We start from the raw sequence: 19,760 nt of genomic DNA, 5'->3' as shown, positions 1-19,760 counted from the left end.
GCACCACTCCCCCTTCCACTTGCAGGCCCCCCAGCTTCAGCGGGATGTGCTGTTCCTCCTCCCTCCTGCTCCACCTCTTGGCCTGCAGCTCCAGCCAGCAATGTCACTCAGTTTGCCTGCTTTCCCTCCAGTCTCCCATCTCTCCTCCCTTTCCCCCTCCAGCTCCTGCCCCCACAGGCCCACCCCATGGAGTGGCTTCTCTCTCCCCCTATGCAGGTGCTCAGGCTGCATAGGGCACCTAAAATAATGAGACAGATCTGGGCTTGTACATCACTTACATTTTATTTGTGGCCTCAAAATAATGCTTAGCTTCTACTAAAGCATTGTTGAGTTACACCTACTGAGCATCTGACCCTAAAAATGAAGTCCCTTTTCAGAAATTTCTTTACAAATTAAAACCACACATAATAATCTGTTTACTTAGTTTATTCATACAAACAATGATTTCACAAGACTTTATATTGTTTGAAGACTGAATAGATTTCTAATTTAACAACTCTGTAACAAAATTAACTAAATTTAACATTTATGAAAATATAAATCTCTGATTGGGTAATTCTTCCCAACAATACAAAGTTTTACATAAAAACATTCAATATGATCTATTAGTTGCAAACAAGTTAGGAAAAGTTATTCAAGTCACTTGATATACTATATTGGCTTTTACATAGAACATTCACACACTATGTTAAACCCTAGGTTGGCATTCATTTCTTGGTAATTTAGAGGCATGGAGTTCTAACTTTCCAAAAAAGAAAAATGTGATTTGTTTAAATTCTTTGAAAAGTTTGCCAAGGACATGCCATGATTAAGATGCGGTGGAGGGGAGAACCTCTCACCTTTTAGATATAAATAGCCACTTCTTTTAGTTAGGTGAATTTTTTTTTAAATAATTGACAATATTTCACAATTTCTGCCTTGACACTGATAAAACTGTATAAAAGGCTCAGAACAGTCCTAAAGCAGGAAGTGAAACATAATGGGTGTACAATATGTTGAAGTAAGAAATCCATTATAAATTGGAACAATAAAGAACCTTTGGATAGCTTTAGATTTTATGGAATATTTCAGCACATATGCAGGCATATTCTGTTAGTCCCAGAGTATTTGGTCATCTGGTCTGTGTAGAACACAGGAAAGGATAGGAATGGTAGTAAGGCAAACACTGTCAAGAATAATACATGGCATGTCTGACAGCTTTCTGTTAAGATCACTGTAGGAACTTAAGCGATATTCCAAACTTTTATACAATAAAGAAAATAAGTAACCTTTTAACAAAGATAGAAGTGAATAGGGTGATTGAGTGTTTATCTGTTAATGCCCTTTCTCTTTGAAAAAGTATTTGTTTTATCCAGTATTAATATGCACTGTGCAAGAGACAGAAAAACAATACAATTTCAGGGTTACACTTCTTTTATGACCTAGATAATAACTAGTTTATCATTTTTATCAGACTATAGAAAAAATCCTTGCATGCAATGTTTGCAACTTTCAGTACTTTCATTTAGATTGATTTTACCTCACAAGTAGATGTTTGCTGATTGGTTTCTACCCTTTTCAATCCAAAGGTTAATAACATTTTTTTTAAAAAAGTAGCTATTTCATTAAGTGATGGAATGCATCAAGTGTTCCAGGTTGGCAGGTGACATCTTGTCATTGCACCATCCAGCAGAAAAACACATTTTTGCAAGTAGGTATAAACTCAGGATAACAGCTGACCTAACTTTGTCCATAGTGAGGCTATCTGGATTACAAAAGAGTGGTTTGCCTCTTCTCCAACAATAACTGGAGTTTCATCTCTAGCTAAAACTCTGTCAAGCCCAATAAGATTTTCTGATTGCTGCAATGGTATAACAATTGTAATAGTATTGCTAGAAATTGTCTGTCAAGGCCCTGGATCTAACCTTGGACTAAACCTCGTATTTCAAAATTTTAAAAACCCTGCAGCCCATTGGATAAATGTTTTGTTACACATTTTTTGCTTGTTTTTGTTCACATAAATGCAAGAATATTTGTTGAGGAAAAACCGCATTCCTGCCCTCTGCTCTTCTTAGCCTTTCAAGAAATGCACTGGTACATACTTTTGCATCAAAAGACTAGCCTGTGCGCACACACTAGGGATTTAACAACACTAGTGCATGTTGATCATCAGTTATCAGCAGTAAAATTGTGTCCTCTGCAATCTATAGCAGAGCACACTTTCTCATAGCAATAATTGTGTTTTTTGGGTGTGGTTGTTTCACTTGTCTCAGGATCTGTCACTGTGATGGGGCTGTCTCTTGCAAACACCTCAGTAGATTCTCTCCAAATGCAGTCTGCATTCACCTTGAAGCTATAATTGTGACACTTGGGCCTAATCACTTGTGTTGCATTACTGAAAATCTGACGGCTATTTGAAGTAGCAATTTTAATTTTCAGTGCTGCATCTACCCGATCCACTACAGTGTAAGTGCCTATACTTCCATCATCAAAGCCAACAATAATATTTAAATGCCTCTGTGAGAGAGAAAGAAAGGTTGGAGTTTTATAAAGGGAACAAGCACCAATGTTTTTACCATCAGCCAGTCTCATTACAATTAAACTTGAGATGGCACCATTGTCATCATCATCTTCATTACGAAAACAGATGTACACAAGATAGCGGCCATCACGGGACAACCTCTGCCTCCAGATAACGCCAGGGGCGTGAACCACACGAAGCTTGCCGCTGTGTAAATCAAGCACGTTGATGTTCTCATCACCACGGGATAGAATTCCTAGCTTCCCATTTGGGGATATTTCAAAGTCTTCTAAGTCTTTTAAGAAATTAGTAGGCAGTTGTACGCGCCTGCAGATAACTTCCTCTGTAAGACTCCAGATGTTCACTGTTTCAGTGGATGTTATAAACACTACAATATCTGGGCAGTCTGGAATCAGTTTAATATCAACAATGGTTGTACCATCATCACAGCAAAATTTCTTGGTTATACTTCCTGTCCATAGACTTACTGCTAACACTTTATTCTTTGTCATTCCTACTACAAATGTATTAGCAGTGGTTATAAATGCATTCTGTAAGGCAACTAAAATATTGCAAACTCTATGTCCTGTGGCCAGTCGCCAAACTCTGGAGGCATTTTGTTCACAGAGCGAGACGACAAATTGATCATTGTGTGTAATCATCAGCTGAGATATCCTTTGTCCATTAATGCGGAAGATATTTTCACCAGTAATGGTGTGCCATACATATTGGCTACATTTGTCATCTGATGTAATCATTATTTCTCCAGAAGAGGTCAGCACACAGTTTTCAACAATACCTTCATGCTTGAACACAGCTTCAATGAAACCAGTGCTGAAGTTCCACTTATGTACAGATTCTGAACCATCTAGTGTATAAATTATTTCACCTCTGGTTGGCAACACCAGTCTATGGATGGGTTTGCCAGATTTGTCAATGTTGGACATAGCAGTTATGATATCTATGTCCCAAATAGAAAGGACACCACTGGTGGATAAGGATAGCAGCATGTTATGGTGATTGGATTTAATTAGCCTGACTATGGTTCCTGAGATTTCCTGTAAGCTTGCCATACACTGTCCTGTATCTCTCCTCCAAACAAAAATGGCTGAGGTATTTTCCATAGAAGCAATTATACAGTCACCATTTTTGGATAAAACAGCAGATATAAAGCGCTCATTGTGTTTTGCTCTGAACTTTTCAGCCACTTTCCACATGCCAGTGTCGAGAAGTTCTATACTGAGTGCCTTACAAATTAAAATTGCACTTTGGTCTTCAGAAAGTTCAATGCTGACAACTTCACTGTCTTCTCTCCTGCAATCAAAATCATCTGTCAGTTGGGGATTTGTAATTTCCTCAGTGTTCCAAACTGAAAGGCCACCCTCATTGTCCACCATCACCATTTCTTGAGCAGTGTCCAGAACAAGAAGAAATTTCACAAATCCACCTGAAAATTCAGAGGTCACTGTGGACAGTTTCTCTCCACTTCCTAAATGAAATATAGTGGTGGTGTTCAGATACTGTCCGCAGAATGCGTAGACTCCATCTGGAGAACACTGTACACAAGTCACTTCATACCAGCAGTGGAAGTGATAAAGAGGCCACCCATAGAGTAGATCTATTACAGTAACATCTTTGCTGGCTTCCAGCCAAGCAAGTGCATGATTAATGGACAGTGTAAATCCATTTATAAAATTTGAGCCTCCCCCAATTCCACAATGTTTTGATCCCTTAATTTCTACTTCAGACAAAAGGCAGGAATTTAGGTTATCGTAAATCAAAAGTGTGTTCTTTGTTGTAGCTACTACAAGATATTTTTCATCACTAGTAAGTTTGATCCCTAAGATAACCGATTGAGCTGTTGTAATTTGTCTTAATAGCTGGCGTGTCTCTACATCCCAAGTACTGATGGAGCCATTTTCAAGAGCAGCAATGACTGTATTTGGATTAAAAGTAGGCAGGATCTCAGTGACATGCATGCAACTGGATGACAAGGGTAGCCGCTCAGGGCTGTATGTCACATCCATGGAGGAGTGCAAGGGAACAATAGAGCAGTATTTGGGTCCATCTTTGTCACATTCTAAGAGAAGATGCCTTAATTTAGGCAATGAGCTGACAACTGGAAGGAGCCTCTGTTGCAATTCAGCAGAGAGTGAACCTGGATATTTTGTTACTTTGAACTTTATGCTACGCAGTGTGCCTGCCAGAAATTTCAGTTCCTTTTCTTGTGAATAGGTATAAGCCAATTCTATGTCAAAAAGTGCTTTGTCAAACTGTCCTATTTTAATCATTGTGTACAGCCAGCTGAAGTTCATAATGACACCGTACAGAAGATCATCTGTTCTTCCACACCTCGTCAAGTGATGCAAAAGTTCTGTCATTTTTCTGTGATTGACAAAAAAGATGTCAGGCTCTAATGGATTACACTGGAATACCCACGGCTGATCAGGTGCTTGCCTGTCAAAAGAAGTGAGATCCATACAGTGCTTCTCCCCATCATTCATGCTTCTGTTCTCACTGTCAAAGCACCCATTCAAATACTGATCTTCGCTATAAAAAGATTTCCTTCTTCCACCTGACCAAACACCAAGGAAGTACTCTGCCATGATAGTATGCATCTCGTGTACATCTTCCTCACTGTGGAGATACAGTTTCTGGGCAATAAGCTGCAGGTGCCTGTTTGCCCACACTAGAAGTATTACATTTTTCACTTGCCGCTCTATCAAGTATCCCTTTAAGCCCTCCTTAAGTCTAGAAATGTATACGTATGGTACCCTCAGTGGGTTACATTGCCTGACACACTGGTTTAACTCATACATCACACTGTTGTCAAGAGCTAAAATATCTTCCAATTCCATTTCACTCAGGCCAGATTTGGCCATTGTGATGTAGCCCAGTGCTCTTGACAACAGCTTTACTCCACACTTGTTTTCTAATGACCAAAATAACTGCTCTATGCTTTCATGAACAGTGACACAAAGGGAAGACTCATCAACATCTTTATGAGATCTCCAGTTCCTAACTTCTCTGAAGGTTAAGTTCACAAACATAGGCAGTGTGCACTTTGAGAAAGCTTCATTGACATAAATTTGTTGACCTGATGTTACTTTCCTTTTAACATGCAGCAGCTGATGTTTCAGTACTTGGCTGCACATCTTTCTGTCTCTTGTAATCAACTCAATGTAGTTGTCCTCTTCATGAATAAGGCACCTCAGTTTTTGCAGGATCCCATGTTTGTTGGGCAGTGTTGACATGATTATTCGTACTGAACGGGGAAGATGAACAGGGAGCCACCACAGTTTCCTAGCATCATCAATATCTGACAGCTGTTCTAGGGCATCAAATATTATAACCAATGGTCTGTGAAATGAAGACTCATTCAACAGATTTATAAACAAGTCCCGAAGATCATGGATTTTTTTAGGGTAACTTTGTACTAGGCAACGGTAATTAATTGCTAATTGTTCACAAATGCTTTGAAGCAGATTCTTAAGATCTGTACTCATTTCTGTGGATCCCAAAAATCTTATAACTACCACAGGGTCAGATTCTGGTCCCATCTCTTCCTGCAGCCAAGTATAAGCCTATAATGTAGAAGCATAATTGAGTTAATGTCTAAATTAACAGAGCCAAATGAAGCACAATAAAAAAGCACAATTGTTTTACTTATGGTTTTATAAACAGGTTTTTTTTTTTTTTTGAAAACATACATTTATTTTTGAGGCATTCCTGTCTGAGGGGAAATGTTCTTAAGAGCAAGAATTTAGAATGTGTAAATATTATATGTCATAAATGAAATATTAGATCATATGTCGTCTTTAGCTCAAGCAATACTGCCAGAGCACTTTGGAATACAGCAGTGTAGCTAAGATTTTCAGTGGAGACATGCTTACAGCAGTATGAAATGTGCTCCTCACACTTCCCCATGATAATATATGATTGGAGAGGCATAAGTGAACTAAATTTTGAAATAAACACAAATTATGGAACTTCTGGAGCAATTCTTTAAGGAGATATGCAACAAATTAACATGTCTTGGAAACGTGTTTTCCCTGTAAGACTGAGATCATATGGTCATTAAATGGTGTCACATCCTTATGACGCCAGGGAACAAGGAGGGGGAGACTAGTGATGTTACGGTGGTGTATTTCTAAAGTTCTTTATATTACAAATAAATGTATTCTTACCGGTGGTCTAGGAATCAGATGAAATACTCACATTTCCTTAAAAAGCTCTGCTAACAATTATGTTTTTGCTGAAAGCATATGTGGCTACTAGGAGATACGCTGCCTCTTTCATGAATAAATATTCAGTAATATGTAGAAGACTGGATTTATTGCCTGTATCAAAGATTAATCTTAGATCTGTTGATACCACAGTAAGGAAAATGGGAATTAACATGGTCTACATTTACTTTCTCTGTTAAGATTAGCGTATTATAATGGATATTGGTTTTTATTTTTACCTTCTTTGCCACTTCAGCTAATAAAAGGGTTTTTCCAGTGCATGGTCCTCCATATATGATAAGAGGGTTAATATGTCCTGTTTTGCTGTTCAGAATGTATTTATGAACTATGTTTAGTGCCTCACACCTGTACTCGTAGAAAGAGGAATATGTTTTACATAATGATGAGTGTTGAAGGACTTCATCATAAAGCAAGTCTGTCTCGGTGTCAAAATTCTGTTGTACTGTGGCCTGAATTATATCAACCATGTCTTCGTAGAACTGTTTACCAAGACCTTCAATGTAGTGGTTCTCCACTTCTTGTGAGTAACCAAGTTTCATGTCACAATGAGTAACAGAAGTATACACTCTCAGATTAGATGCTGCAACAATCGTAGGAATAAATTCATCCCGTAGTTTGATCAGTTTCTCATGAGCTTCTGGATCCCGCAGAACCTTTCCACCCATATGAATTACATCCATGTATCTTCCCATCTCTGGGATTTTAACAAAACGCTCAATATTGGCAATTTTCCGAATGTAACAGACACACTTCTTCAGGAAAGCGGGTGTTTGTTTTCCCAAGGCAAAATCAAGCTCATCTTCAACAGCTGGAAGGAGGGGGGAAAAAAAAAAAAGAATAAAGGAAAATTGTTAACCTTTAAAACAGAAAAAAAAATCTTGGTTTCCTCTAGATGATTGAGCAAAATATGCAAAAGTATCAGGTGTTCTATTTAGTATTAGCTATAATACAGGGCCAGCCCAAATATGTATATATTTATGTATCTTCTCTTTTAAATTATGTATGAGAAATTACAGTCAAAATATAGTTTGGTGGTTGTGGAAATATTGCTAGGCTACATTATGAATGCATAGACATAATAGTTTGTATACGTATTCTAAACTTTACCAGAAGAAAGATATCTCTTTGCTTGGCTGTGTTTCATTTTTCCTTTCTCATGCAGCAACTTCACAGCAGTCTTAAAAATCTTCTTAATCTCATCTGATATGTCCTTCCATTTGTTCTCATTCATAGAATTTGAAGATGATTCCATCTTTTTAAAAAATATTCATAGTTAAACAGTAACTGTAACATCAGTTTCTACAACTTCAGAAAGCAAAGGATTAAGGCAATGGTATACATAAGAAAGGAGAATATGTAAATAAAATAATGCATACATTAAAAAACCCTCCCATATATTCATTCTTGACTGTTATATTAAACAAATCATAATTTTATATTATAAATTTCTCTAGTCTGAATATAAAATTTCCTGAACTGACATAGTGGACAGCACTAAAAATACAAATAACAGTATTCAGGGGTAATTGAGAATATTCAATAAAATATAAAGAGAAAGCAGGGTTTTGGGTTAGGCCTGAAATACTAGGAAATACTACTACTACTATTAAATACTTTTAGACCAACTTTCATTCTAGGATCTCAAATCTGAAAATTAGGCACAAGGCGTCTCAAATTAAGCACCCCAAATTAGGTGCCACTTTGAAAACCTTGGATTTTATCTGATAGTACTTCAGCTCTTGCAGAATGGGGATCGTAATCTGACTTGCCAAAGCGTGTTGTAAGGCTAAATTCATTCATCTTTGTCAAGCGCATTGAGATGCTGAGAGGAAAGTTCCTGTGGGTGAATGTAACCTGGAGAGAGAGCAGCACAGTGGCAGCTGAGTAGGATGGAGCCTTGGCTTTCTTTGTAAGCCCCTGCATGTCAGTTAGCACAGAGGGGGCAGTAAACTGTACCAGGCACATTTTACTTTCTGCTATGAAGCAAGCAGGGACTAAATTGTAGCTCTCTGAGTCACAGTTTTGTCCCTGCTTGGCTCCTGGGACAGCACAGCTAAGCACTGTCCCTCTACTCAAGTCAGGATTACAGTTAGCCCTATTTAAATACAAAATAATTTATTATTGTTTTTGATTTAGTGCTAGACTGTCACTTTTGCAGTCTAGTCCACAAAGCCTTGGGCTGCCTCAGGCACAGCAGCAGATCATTTTATAGTCTGTCTGTTGCTTCTGTTTTGGTTACTGGGAGTAACATTGCTTGAGTGTTGACTTATGAACATTTTCTCATTATCTTTGTGGTGCCGTAGCTTGGAGAAAACTTTAAAATGTTAACAAAAATACAAAAAAAAAATCCTTCTAGGTATAGTTAAGAGATTATTTGGGGTTTGGCAGTGGATGTTAAGTAACTTTTTTCCCTGGGTGGCAAACACTTTAGACTCTGCTGTACTGTTCTTTCTTCAACTCTTAAGTCCTTACTGCTCAAGCATTTTTAAGCAACAGAGGAGGGATTGCATTGTGTACACAGTAAATGCATGCTGTGTAGTAGTTTAATTTTATTTTAGTGCATACGGTTTTTTACACTGAAAAGAAAGTTACATTTTGCTCTGGGATATAGCTCTCCATTGAAGGGTTTTTTTTTCTCCTTTTGGAAGGCCAAATTTTATCCTTAGTTATAAAGAGGCTCTTGCTCTGCACCATGCATAGTGATGGTCAAATGTATGTGTGGATATGGGAGATGAGAATAGATGAGACTGTTCAAAAATATTTTACCAAGAAACTTCTCTTAAGTCAACGTTATAGTAATATGAATCCCCAGTCAGGGTAGTCTTTGTGCTTTATTTTGATAATTTGCTTAGCTTTTAGCCTGTGCTTACTTGTTTTGAAGACTTGGGGCCATGGGGAGAAATTCATATTTGCCATGTTAAGTCCTATCCTGAACTTTTAATGAGAACCCAGTACAAAGGCTGGCAGAGAGAGAATCTTCCCATTTCCAATAAGATGGATGGATACAATCACCTGTGCAGCCATTCCTCAATTGCTGCAGAAGACTCATTTGCTGTAACCATGCTTGCAGCCCATTATCACTGCCCTACAGAAGTGACAGTTGTGGCCAATGGTATCCCACTCTTCCTTTATGGTTCACTAGACTGGACCATCACAGAGCCAACTTTTGCAGTATGCAAAGAGATCATAGACTGTGGAGGTTCATTCTATTGTAACCTTTAAATTGTTTTCAAATGATGCTGGTGCATTAAATCCACTACTGCCAACCTATGTCAGTTTTTTTTATTAAGGACATGAAGGTAATTTACCGTATTATGATTGTTCTTCAGCATTTCAGATTTTTGTCTGAGGTAATATGCCGGTGGCACTGCATTTTCATCTCTGCAATACCACTCTTCCAGAATTCTTGTCTCTAGTTTTGCTTCCACAGCAGCATCGAGGATCATCTCAAATTCTGATGATTCAACTTCTCCAGGTATTCGGATGGTTCCATATTTTTCTCCCAGCAGGCCCTGTGTATTTGTAATGAAGTATGGATTTAGTTTCCCTTTCCAGTGCTGCTAAGACTAGATACTTTCATAAGACTCAACACGAAGAACAGTTGTATCACATTGAAATTACTAGGAAGACAATTAATTATTGTTAAGGCTTTGCTGAATTGGATTTTTATTTTTATACTTCCTAGGGCTTATCATTATTTATTTTTAATCATTTTTCCCAACTTTTATTTATTTAAATTTTCATAGTTCTGGGAAGTTATGGGCATGTCAGACAATAATTATTTAATTAAACAGACATTCAGATTCTAAAGTTAAAGCTTTATAACCATTTAAACACAATCTGTCGACATGTCAAAACATACAAAGTAAATATCCTTTTCATCAGTTTAACCTTATGCAATGAAATCAATGGTTACAGACATTTACGATAAAAATCAAATAGTTCCAAGCCTAAACATGGTAGATGACAAATTCTCTTTAGGATTAGTGTTTTGAACTGCTGTTTGGTTGTAAGAGCTTGGATATTTGAATGATATGAAGTAGACTTAGTATATTTCTTAATAGTAAATGCTAATGTAAATACCAGCAGGCAGATTTGAACCTGGGACCTCTGGAGCTTAGTATAGGAGCCTCTACCCTTTGAGCTAAAAGCTAGCTGGCTCTGAGCTCATACCGTAGAGCTCTCTTGTTCTTATCTGTTACTGTGGTCTAGGTGCCGCTGCATGGGATAGTGAACCACACTAGGCTATGTCTACACTGGTGTGATCTTGCACCAGAGATATGCAAATGAGGCTAAGCGTGGAATATCGCCAAGCCTCATTTACATATCTAATGAGCCGCCGTTTTTGCAGAAGAGGCTCTTGCGCCAGAAGGAGCTGTCTACACTGCCCCTTCGTGCACAAGAAAAACCCCTTGCGCAATGTCGCTACGCTGATTATTTGCAGGAATAAAGGCATTGCGCAAGAGGGTTTTTCTTGTGCAAGAAGCGGGCAGTGTAGACAGCTCCTTCCGGCGCAAGAGCCTCTTCTGCAAAAATGGCGGCTCATTAGATATGCAAATGAGGCTCGGCGATATTCCACGCTTAGCGGCATTTGCATATCTCTGGCGCAAGATCGCGCCAGTGTAAACATAGCCTAGGTGTGTGGGTCATACTAACACTGAAATTCTGCAAATGAAAAATGCTCAAATATATTTTATTGGGGAAATAAATATATTTACATATGATATGACACAGAACATAGGCTGCCATGAAAAACCAAGTGCCATGAAACCTCCTCTGTTTGGATAAAATAGAAAAGAACATCAGGTTTCTCAGCATAATCGGTTACTAGCCACATTGCTCTTTGAGTGCGCCAGCTCTTCACTTTGAACATCTGAGCTCTGAGCAGTAGTATTGTCTTCCTTTTACAGCCAATTCAGTGCCACTACAGCAGTCACGCCAAGGCTGGATATTCCAGCTGCATCCACCATCAGCAGTGTGGCATGAAGCAGCTGCTGTGCACTGCAGAGCGTGGTTCGTAGTATCTCTTAGAAACTATGATCTGGTGTTAACTAAAAGCATACATATCTAAAGTTTTCAAGCATTAGGGTTGAGTCAGTTGTAAAATCCTCATTACAGGTGAGTATTTTTAATGTAACTTTCTTCCCACTTACAGGAGATTAGTCATCCTTAATGCCCACAATGAGTGCAGAACTGGATTATGGCCTTCTTGATTTCTATGCCTTCCTCTCATATTCTGCAGTTGAATATTTGTTTTCATGTTCTTGAAAAGTCACATGGCATCTTCAGCTTTTATTATTAAAACTAGCCAATTAGCCCGTCATAAGAAGGGTTTTTCAGGTCTCTCCTCCATGTCAGTCTTCTCTCCTGAGCCTCCAGTCTCTCTCCTCCTCCTCCTCCTACTGCCTTCCCCCCCCCCCCCGCCCTCAGCTCTCCTCCGCCTCCTGCCTCTCTCTCTCTTTCACTTCTCCTCCCCCTCCTGCCTCTCACTCGGGGGACCGCGGAGCCCAAATGGCCGTTTAGGCTATGCGCTCCCTGTGCTGCATGGGGGGTGTGGAGCCCAAACAGTTGCTCGCAACGGCCTGGCTGAGCAGCGCAGAAGTCAGCCGAGCGCCACGGTGGGAGGCGAAGGGGGGCGGGGCGGCGACGTTCATGGCCATGGGGCTGGGCCTGGAGCTGCTGTCATACCGCATGTGACCGCCCCGACCTCCTTTGCCTCCCACCTTGGCACTCGGCTGACTTCTGCTCCACTCAGCCGGACCACCGTGGAGGAGCAAGCGGCACAAGCGGCCATTTGGGACCTGCGCTCCCCATGCAGCACGGGCCGCCCAGAGGGAACAGCCAGCATTTCAGCAACAGTGCCCCCCAGAGGGAACAGCTGGCATTTTAGGCAACAGCGCTCCTCAGAGGGAACAGCCAGCATTTCGGCGTTATAGAGTCTCATACACTGGGCTACTATATATATGATGTGGCTATGTGGTTTACAGCAACAGTTTATGGCTTTAGAAACACAAAGTTGCTTCACTGCCTTGAGACTCTCATTAACAGAAAATGCTGAACATATTTATCCAAATAGCCACCTGGTGAACGAACAAATGAAAACAGAAGAGAAATTGGTCAAAACTAATTTAAATAATCAGGTGCCCCCTTTTTTTGTATTAAGAGAAGACTTGTTTAAAATCTCAGTGCTGAGACTGGAGGTACCTCGGAGTTAAATTATATTTCAGGGGTTAGGATGGTTTATAACAACTTACTTGGATAATATATTCTTGAAGGTAGCCCCTTACTAGCGTTCTATTAAATGAGCACTGGAGGATAACCATATAGAAGATACGGCTATTTTCTGCAGCCTCCAAATAGAGATTTTCAAATATGCAGCTAGTTGAAATTAATTTTGGAGACTATGGCTTGTCAGTAAATATGTTGTTCTTTTTATATTAAATTCACGATTTATCGGCCAAATGTTCTGAAACGTTTTCTGTGTTAGCCTAAAGTGCTCTCTAAATTCTTACATGAAAGAGGTTTTGTTTTGGATAAATGGATGTCTTGTCCTAGCAGGCTTGTACTCAGCTATACAGTCTGTTTTTACTTTGAACTTTAGCTAACTCTTATGTGTTATCAGGAAGCAGTATATTATTAATGGATTGTGTCCTTTAACACATGACCCTTAGAGAAGTGTGTCCACATGTCCAGAAAGGAAGTGCTTGAAATTGAGATGGGGCAGGTGTTTTCTGTGATTATTAAGAATATATCAAAAGATGCTTTTAGCTTGTCAGGATTTAATCAAGCAGATGAGGGCCAGTAGGTTATTTTCTTTTTCTTCTGTAAGCATGCATAGTGTAGTTATAGGTTTATATTGTAGTGGACAAAATTACGTGGCTCATAAATGCTCTGTAATTAATACAATTAGTAATTGACAGGCTGGACATGGAAGAGGTGGCATAGCAGTTGTATTCTATGAGTGTTATAGCAGTAAAACATGATTGCATGGATTAAGAACATTAAGAGCTAACTGTGGTCACAAGTGGTCCCAGTAGTGATAAATTAGTTAAGAATATCATTGGCTTTTTTATTCAAAATAAGATCAATCACAAGAAGGGATTTTCTTTGTTCTGACAAGTACATAAGGGGTCAGTTTTAGGGAGTTAGAAATTAACTGAAGTAAAGCTGCTGTCACTTCTCTGGTTAAAGAGAATCAGTATGTTTGCTTCTTTTATGTTTTCTGAATAGTGCTGCATTAAGGACTGATTAACTGCCATACTTAAAACAAATCGTCAGTGGAGTTACTTATTTGACACATCTTGTTAAATCCAAACAACAGGGTGAAATTCAGGCAGATTGAAGTCAGTCGGAATTCTGTCATTTACTTCAATGAAGCCAGGATTTTATCCTGTATACAATGTGTGATTTTTCTTCTTTTAGTGGTTAGTTTATGTAGATAAAGATTTTGTGGTAAATACAAAGAGGTTAAAAAAAGGGAGTAAATGAATGGGAGGGAAATAGTGTCAGTGTCTTTAACTGATTTTGATATGGCTCTCTTAAGGAATCCTTATAAAGATACTATCTTAGAAATTCATATGTGTATAGTTGTGATCCAGGGTCCTGTGGATACCAACTGGCAGATGGCATAGGGAGTAAACACATTTTCCAGGGATCCCTAGATGGGATATCTGCATAATATTTCTCTAAAAGTGGCATGTGAGGTCTCTATATGGACAATATTTAAGAATGTATGTGTCTATATAAAATGTATGTTCTTAAGGTCTTAGAGTTGAGAGAGATCACCAGGAGGTGATATATCTCTGAAATGTTCCTTTCTGGCAAGAGATAACAGACACCTATCTCCTTCCTCAGCTATTTGTGTGTTGTATTTGCATACTGAACCACAGGCAAAAGAAGAGAATGCAAAATCTGCAAGAGAGAAAATCTATAAGACAGACAAAGGGGAGGAGAGTCCTGTTATAAAAATAGACAGGATTTTTTTGGTATATCTTGGAGTATGAAGTAACACACTGAGTGCTTCACTGAAACGGCAAGCTGACATCCTGCTTTTCATGAAAGGAGGATCATAGTCAGCTTGGTTGTAAAGTGCTGTAAGGATTTTGGGTGACTAATACTCTGCATGACCTGTATCTTTGTTAATTAAGCCTAAAGTCCAAAAAGCATGTTATGATTTTATTTTATATGTTACCATTTATTTCCAATATGCTACTTGCTACAGTTTGAATCTCTATGCTTTGTTAAATAAATGTATACTTGATTTCAAAGTAAACATATTGAGGTACAGGGTGTTAAGTGAAGTGGTAATCTGATGTGGAACTGATAAGCTGGGGTGTACTTACTACTTTGGAAACTGGATCTGACACACCAGTGGATCAGGGGGTGGGCATTCCAGAGGGCTCAAGGTTTGGAGTGTGCCAATAGCTAGCCTGTAAAACGGGGTGGGCAATCATATTTGATGGGAGGGGGCACTCCAACATTTTGGAAAGTGGTTGAGGGCTGCGCTCTTCCATGGTATTAATGGAGGAGGTGCAGGGTCTGGTATAGACGTTGGGTGCAGAAGGGAGCTCGTGGTAAGGGATTGGGGTGCAGAATGGATAATGGAGTCCGGGAGGGAGTTTGGGTGAAGGAGACAGTTGTGATCTAGGGCAGGGAACTGGGGTGCAGGGTTTTGGGATGTGACCTAGGGTAGGAGAGGATTGTGGTGTCAGGCAAGAGATTGGGGTGCCAGATCTGGGAGGAGGTATTGGTACATGTGGAGCAGGGGGCAGGAGTGGGAGGCAGAGGGTTGGGAAAGGGAGGGTACTAGAGGTAGGTTCTGGCCAAGAGACTTACCAGCCAGCAGCCAAACCTGCCTGCCTGCCTAGCTAAAGGCTTAGAGCTTAAAATGCTTGCCTATTTGGCCATGTGCTTGAGTGAATAGGAGGGTTGTGCTTCCTGGCTGCCTGTTGTTCAAACAGCCAGCTCCCATTGGCCAGTTTCTGTTCAGAAACCGGCCAATGGGATTGTGCTGGGGGTAGGAGCAGCATCTGAATCTTCCCCCCCTCCCTTCTGGACTCAAAGAGAATGTGGCCGCAGTTGTGTTTCTGAATGGCATGCGGGCACGGCTGCAGGGCAACCAGGGAAGCCTGTGGCTTGGCAGGCCAGATTCGGCCCACGGGCCATATTTTTCCCAGGCCTGCTCTAAAAGAATAGTGAGGCCTAGATGTGAGTGCTTATGCTGCCTGTGGCTGGAGGAGTTGGGGAGCTGACTCATGGTAGGCACAGACCAGACTTTCTCCCACTAAGGGCAGGTACCACACAATCACTAGCCTTGGTTTGATAGAAAGCTGGTAAAGTAGTCAGTTATGCTCAGTCAAAGGGTTAAATAATCATACTTCTGCTGAAATAAGGGCAATGGTTGGATTATATAAATGTCTCTAGTTTGTGATAATTTCTAATTAACACTTTTCTCTAGAAAGAACCACATCTCTTCGCACAATGGGCTAGACATGTGGCAAAGTTCAAAAGTTTACTCTCCTAATTTACTCTTTAAAATGTATGTTTTCTGTACAGTTGCACAGTTAAGCAGGAAGTAATAACCCTTCTTCAGGGAAAAAATAACTTTCTCTGTCAGAGTGAAATTTAGCCTTGTGCACAGGGCCAGTACAAAACTTAAGCACTACTCAAATCCAACATAGGTAATTAAGCCCTGTAATTTCACCCTTTGTAGAACTCTACTGTATAGATTGGTGTTACTTTCTATGAGGATTATTAAATGAAATGAGGAAGGCCGTATTTTTTCCTGTATATGAGCACCATAAGTTCAATAAGTTTTGTCTAAGCAAAGTTGGTAAAATTGGGTCTTGCATTAGCAATACTAAAAGGTCAAAGTGTCTGCTGCATTTTTTTATATTTAAGGCTGTAAGAGAATCAAAGGCCATGAGACTTCAATTTGAACACACATTGTCACTTTTCATAGTTGCCATAAATCTGAGTGTGTAGCATTGTGACCTGAGGCACTGGGTTCCAACATCACTCAAATTTGGGTTTTTCATGGTTATTTTAAAAACATTTTTATAGTGCTTGATGTGACCACACCAAAATCATTACTCTAGCAAACTAGGTCTTCAACTTTTGAACCAAAACCAACAACTTTCATACAGCCTTTTATGCAGATTGCTGCAGCAGATTTATTAAGGGCAAATGTAACCTAAATTAAAGTTATTCCTAGGGAGTCTGTCTTAATAGAATATGTGCACTTTGCTCTTCTGTGACACAGGCTGTACTGTTGTCTCCACTGGACTTAATTTTTTTATTTACTTCAAGTCCTTTAAGACTGTAGTATCTTTATTCTGTATCTTTTCTAAAGCTGTCATTGCAATGGACTTTACCCAGAGTCATGCTTCACTAGATCATCATTCTGCCCAATGGAGCAAAGCACAAATAGAATACTGATATGGCTATGGATGACTCTTTTCTATGTCCTTTTAATAAAGCTGAAGCATACACAGATTTTATGTAAAAGCGTTTTAATTATTTTTAAGCAGAACGCTAATAGAATAGAGGGGGCACAAATTTATTGCTACCAGTTTTTACTCAGTGTTGATGGCACCATCAATACCTAGTTATATGAACATAAGATCATAAGAACGGCTGTACTGGGTCAGACCAAAGGTCCTTCTAGCCCAGTATCCTGTCTACCGACAGTGGCCAGCACCAGGTGCCCCAGAGAGAGTGGACCGAAGACAACGATCAAGCGATTTGTCTCCTGCTATCTCTCTCCAGCCTCTGACAAACAGAGGCCAAGGACACCATTTTATCCCCTGGCTAATAGCCTTTTATGACTTGATATCACTTGAAACAACAGCCGCCACAGGAGAGAAGGAATAGTATTTGCCCACCAAAATGTATAAACCAAATGGGGATAGTGACCATTGTTAAATGAACACATAAGAACCACAAGCTTGTGCCACTCTGCATGAATTCAAACTTTGGAGAAGCATTTCCTCATTCCTTGCATTGGCTGAATAGCGGAGAAGCTTAAAGTTAGTCTGAAAAAAGAATATCCATCCTGTCCAAAAAGAAATGCAGCATACCATGCAAGTGGCAGCAGTCGGGTGAGAAGGAAAGCCTAGGACACTGGGGCTAGCTTTGCTGATAATCTCTATGTAAAATAACCTGAAGCTGACAGCTATAGGGCAACAACAAAAGTGAATGATACGCTGTGGGAAGAGACTGTGTGTGAATGAATATTCCATCACTTAAGAACAGGGGTCCAAGAGTAGCTATTTGAGGATAAGTCCATAGAGGTACCCCCATTTCCATTAGAATGTTTCCCCAAGGTGTTCTCAAAGAGGAGGTGGAGGAATAGCAGCCAGCTGCAGTGCATGCAATCTCCTCTATTCTTCTGCTCACTACAGCACAAAAAGTTTTAAAGAGGAAGGACAGTTAACTGTCGAAAAAGAGAATCTTCTGTGGAATTCTGGATTTCTTTGGGGTCCAGGGACACAGGAAAAAAAACTTGGCATTACTGGATTATTATCAGGTGGCATCATTTTAAAGTGTGGGAATGCGAGTGCTCCTGATTTATATTTAGCAACATTGCCAATTAGTGGTGGAAAATGAGTCCTGCAGTCCCAGAGAATACATTTAATCTGCATTGCGTGTGTCTTCTCTTCACATTCTTTTCTTCTCTGTTAGAAAACAAGTACACTTTTATGTTATACAAATAAATAATAACTATATTGATGGGGGTGTATTCCTCAGGGTTCCTGCTGTGTTCACTTTTCTTTTTTAAATCAAAATAAGAATGGCATGGGGAGAGATTGGACAGGTGCAAAGAGTGAACTGGTCAAAATCTGGGAGAATGAGAAATCCATAAAACTGGCATTCTTTTTCTAGGTATGTCATTTCAGCGGAGAGCAGTGTGAGACCTTGAGATCTTATTGCAATAGCCAAATTCTTGCCAAGGGTGTCAGTAGGAAGCTAGCTGTGGTGAGGTATCAGTACCTGGGTCCAAACGTTCACTTTAATTCATTTTTTAAGATCACAAAGGCCATGTTTTCTAATCACTCCAAGCTAAGCTGAGACTATACTTCACAGTTATCAGATAACAATATCATAGTTACAGAAGACAACATTTCTTCTATTTTCTGAAGGATGACATAACTGACAATTTTTTGAGGACCAGACAATGCAATGCATATTAATATAAACAGAAGGGTGTTTAAATACTGTTTGTCACATGCAGAAATTAGTTTCGTGGCCTCATCTGAATCCCTGTACAATATTTCTCCAGAGAGACATCCCTGTTCATGATCCACTGTCATAGTTACCACATATAGCATCTCTTCAAAAGAAATACCAAGGTAGGACAACAACAAGTAGTTAGGTGACAGGCAGCTTGCACTTTGCTTGCTTGTATCTTGCCTAATGTTAGACAGTGGTGTCTTTCAATTTCAGCAATAAAATGAGAAACAAAAATACCCCCAGTCGAACCTATTATTCTTTTACCATACTAGGATATAATACTGTATAATAAGATGCTATAAGCATATATAGCTCTATGCCATCTGATGATCAGCCTGTATAAATATTATCTAGTGCAACACCATATTACACAACTACAAAACTAAATATAGTTTGAAATTTTTTTTCATGTTTGATGCCTACACATATTAAGTACACACACAAATATTGTCATTGACCACCCCTATGAAGAGTGACAGGATTTTGCTGCAATGAATCAAACAATACATTTTACAATATTTATGCTACAGTGCTGTGTGATTGACAGCTATATAAAATGATTATTTTAAAAGGGAAATGTGTCAAGAATATTTGTCCTACATTATATACCCAGAGATGGCTTACTATGCCAATTTTATGAACTAAATCTCCCACATAATAACTCATTAACTTTTAATAGCAAAACAACAAATTACAGGATCATTAAATTGGAGGTGATTTAAATGTTTACTGCTGCCACGGTGACAAACACATATAAAACCCTCAGCAACCAATTGTATCTA

At 39.4% G+C, this 19,760-nt stretch overlaps 1 protein-coding gene across 1 annotated transcript in view; it reads right to left on the bottom strand.

Annotated features, from left to right (window-relative positions):
- Positions 1–282: 282 nt before the first annotated feature.
- Positions 283–19,760, bottom strand: part of NWD2 (NACHT and WD repeat domain containing 2) — a 132,929-nt gene continuing 113,451 nt past the window's right edge. The window contains exons 4-7 of the mRNA XM_075930602.2: positions 10,056–10,259; positions 7,855–7,999; positions 6,966–7,555; positions 283–6,084 (exon numbers count right to left, since the gene is read on the bottom strand). Coding sequence (XP_075786717.2) covers positions 2,149–6,084; positions 6,966–7,555; positions 7,855–7,999; positions 10,056–10,259 — 4,875 coding nt within the window. The 3' untranslated portion in view covers positions 283–2,148. The remainder of the gene's footprint in view (positions 6,085–6,965; positions 7,556–7,854; positions 8,000–10,055; positions 10,260–19,760) is intronic.

The sequence above is a fragment of the Pelodiscus sinensis genome, chromosome 4 (genome assembly GCF_052426305.1).
Source record: "Pelodiscus sinensis isolate ZL-2025 chromosome 4, ASM5242630v1, whole genome shotgun sequence".
Taxonomy (NCBI): Eukaryota; Metazoa; Chordata; order Testudines; family Trionychidae; genus Pelodiscus; species Pelodiscus sinensis.
Note: the sequence above shows the minus strand (reverse complement) of the source record. Positions and strands in the feature narration are given on the sequence as shown.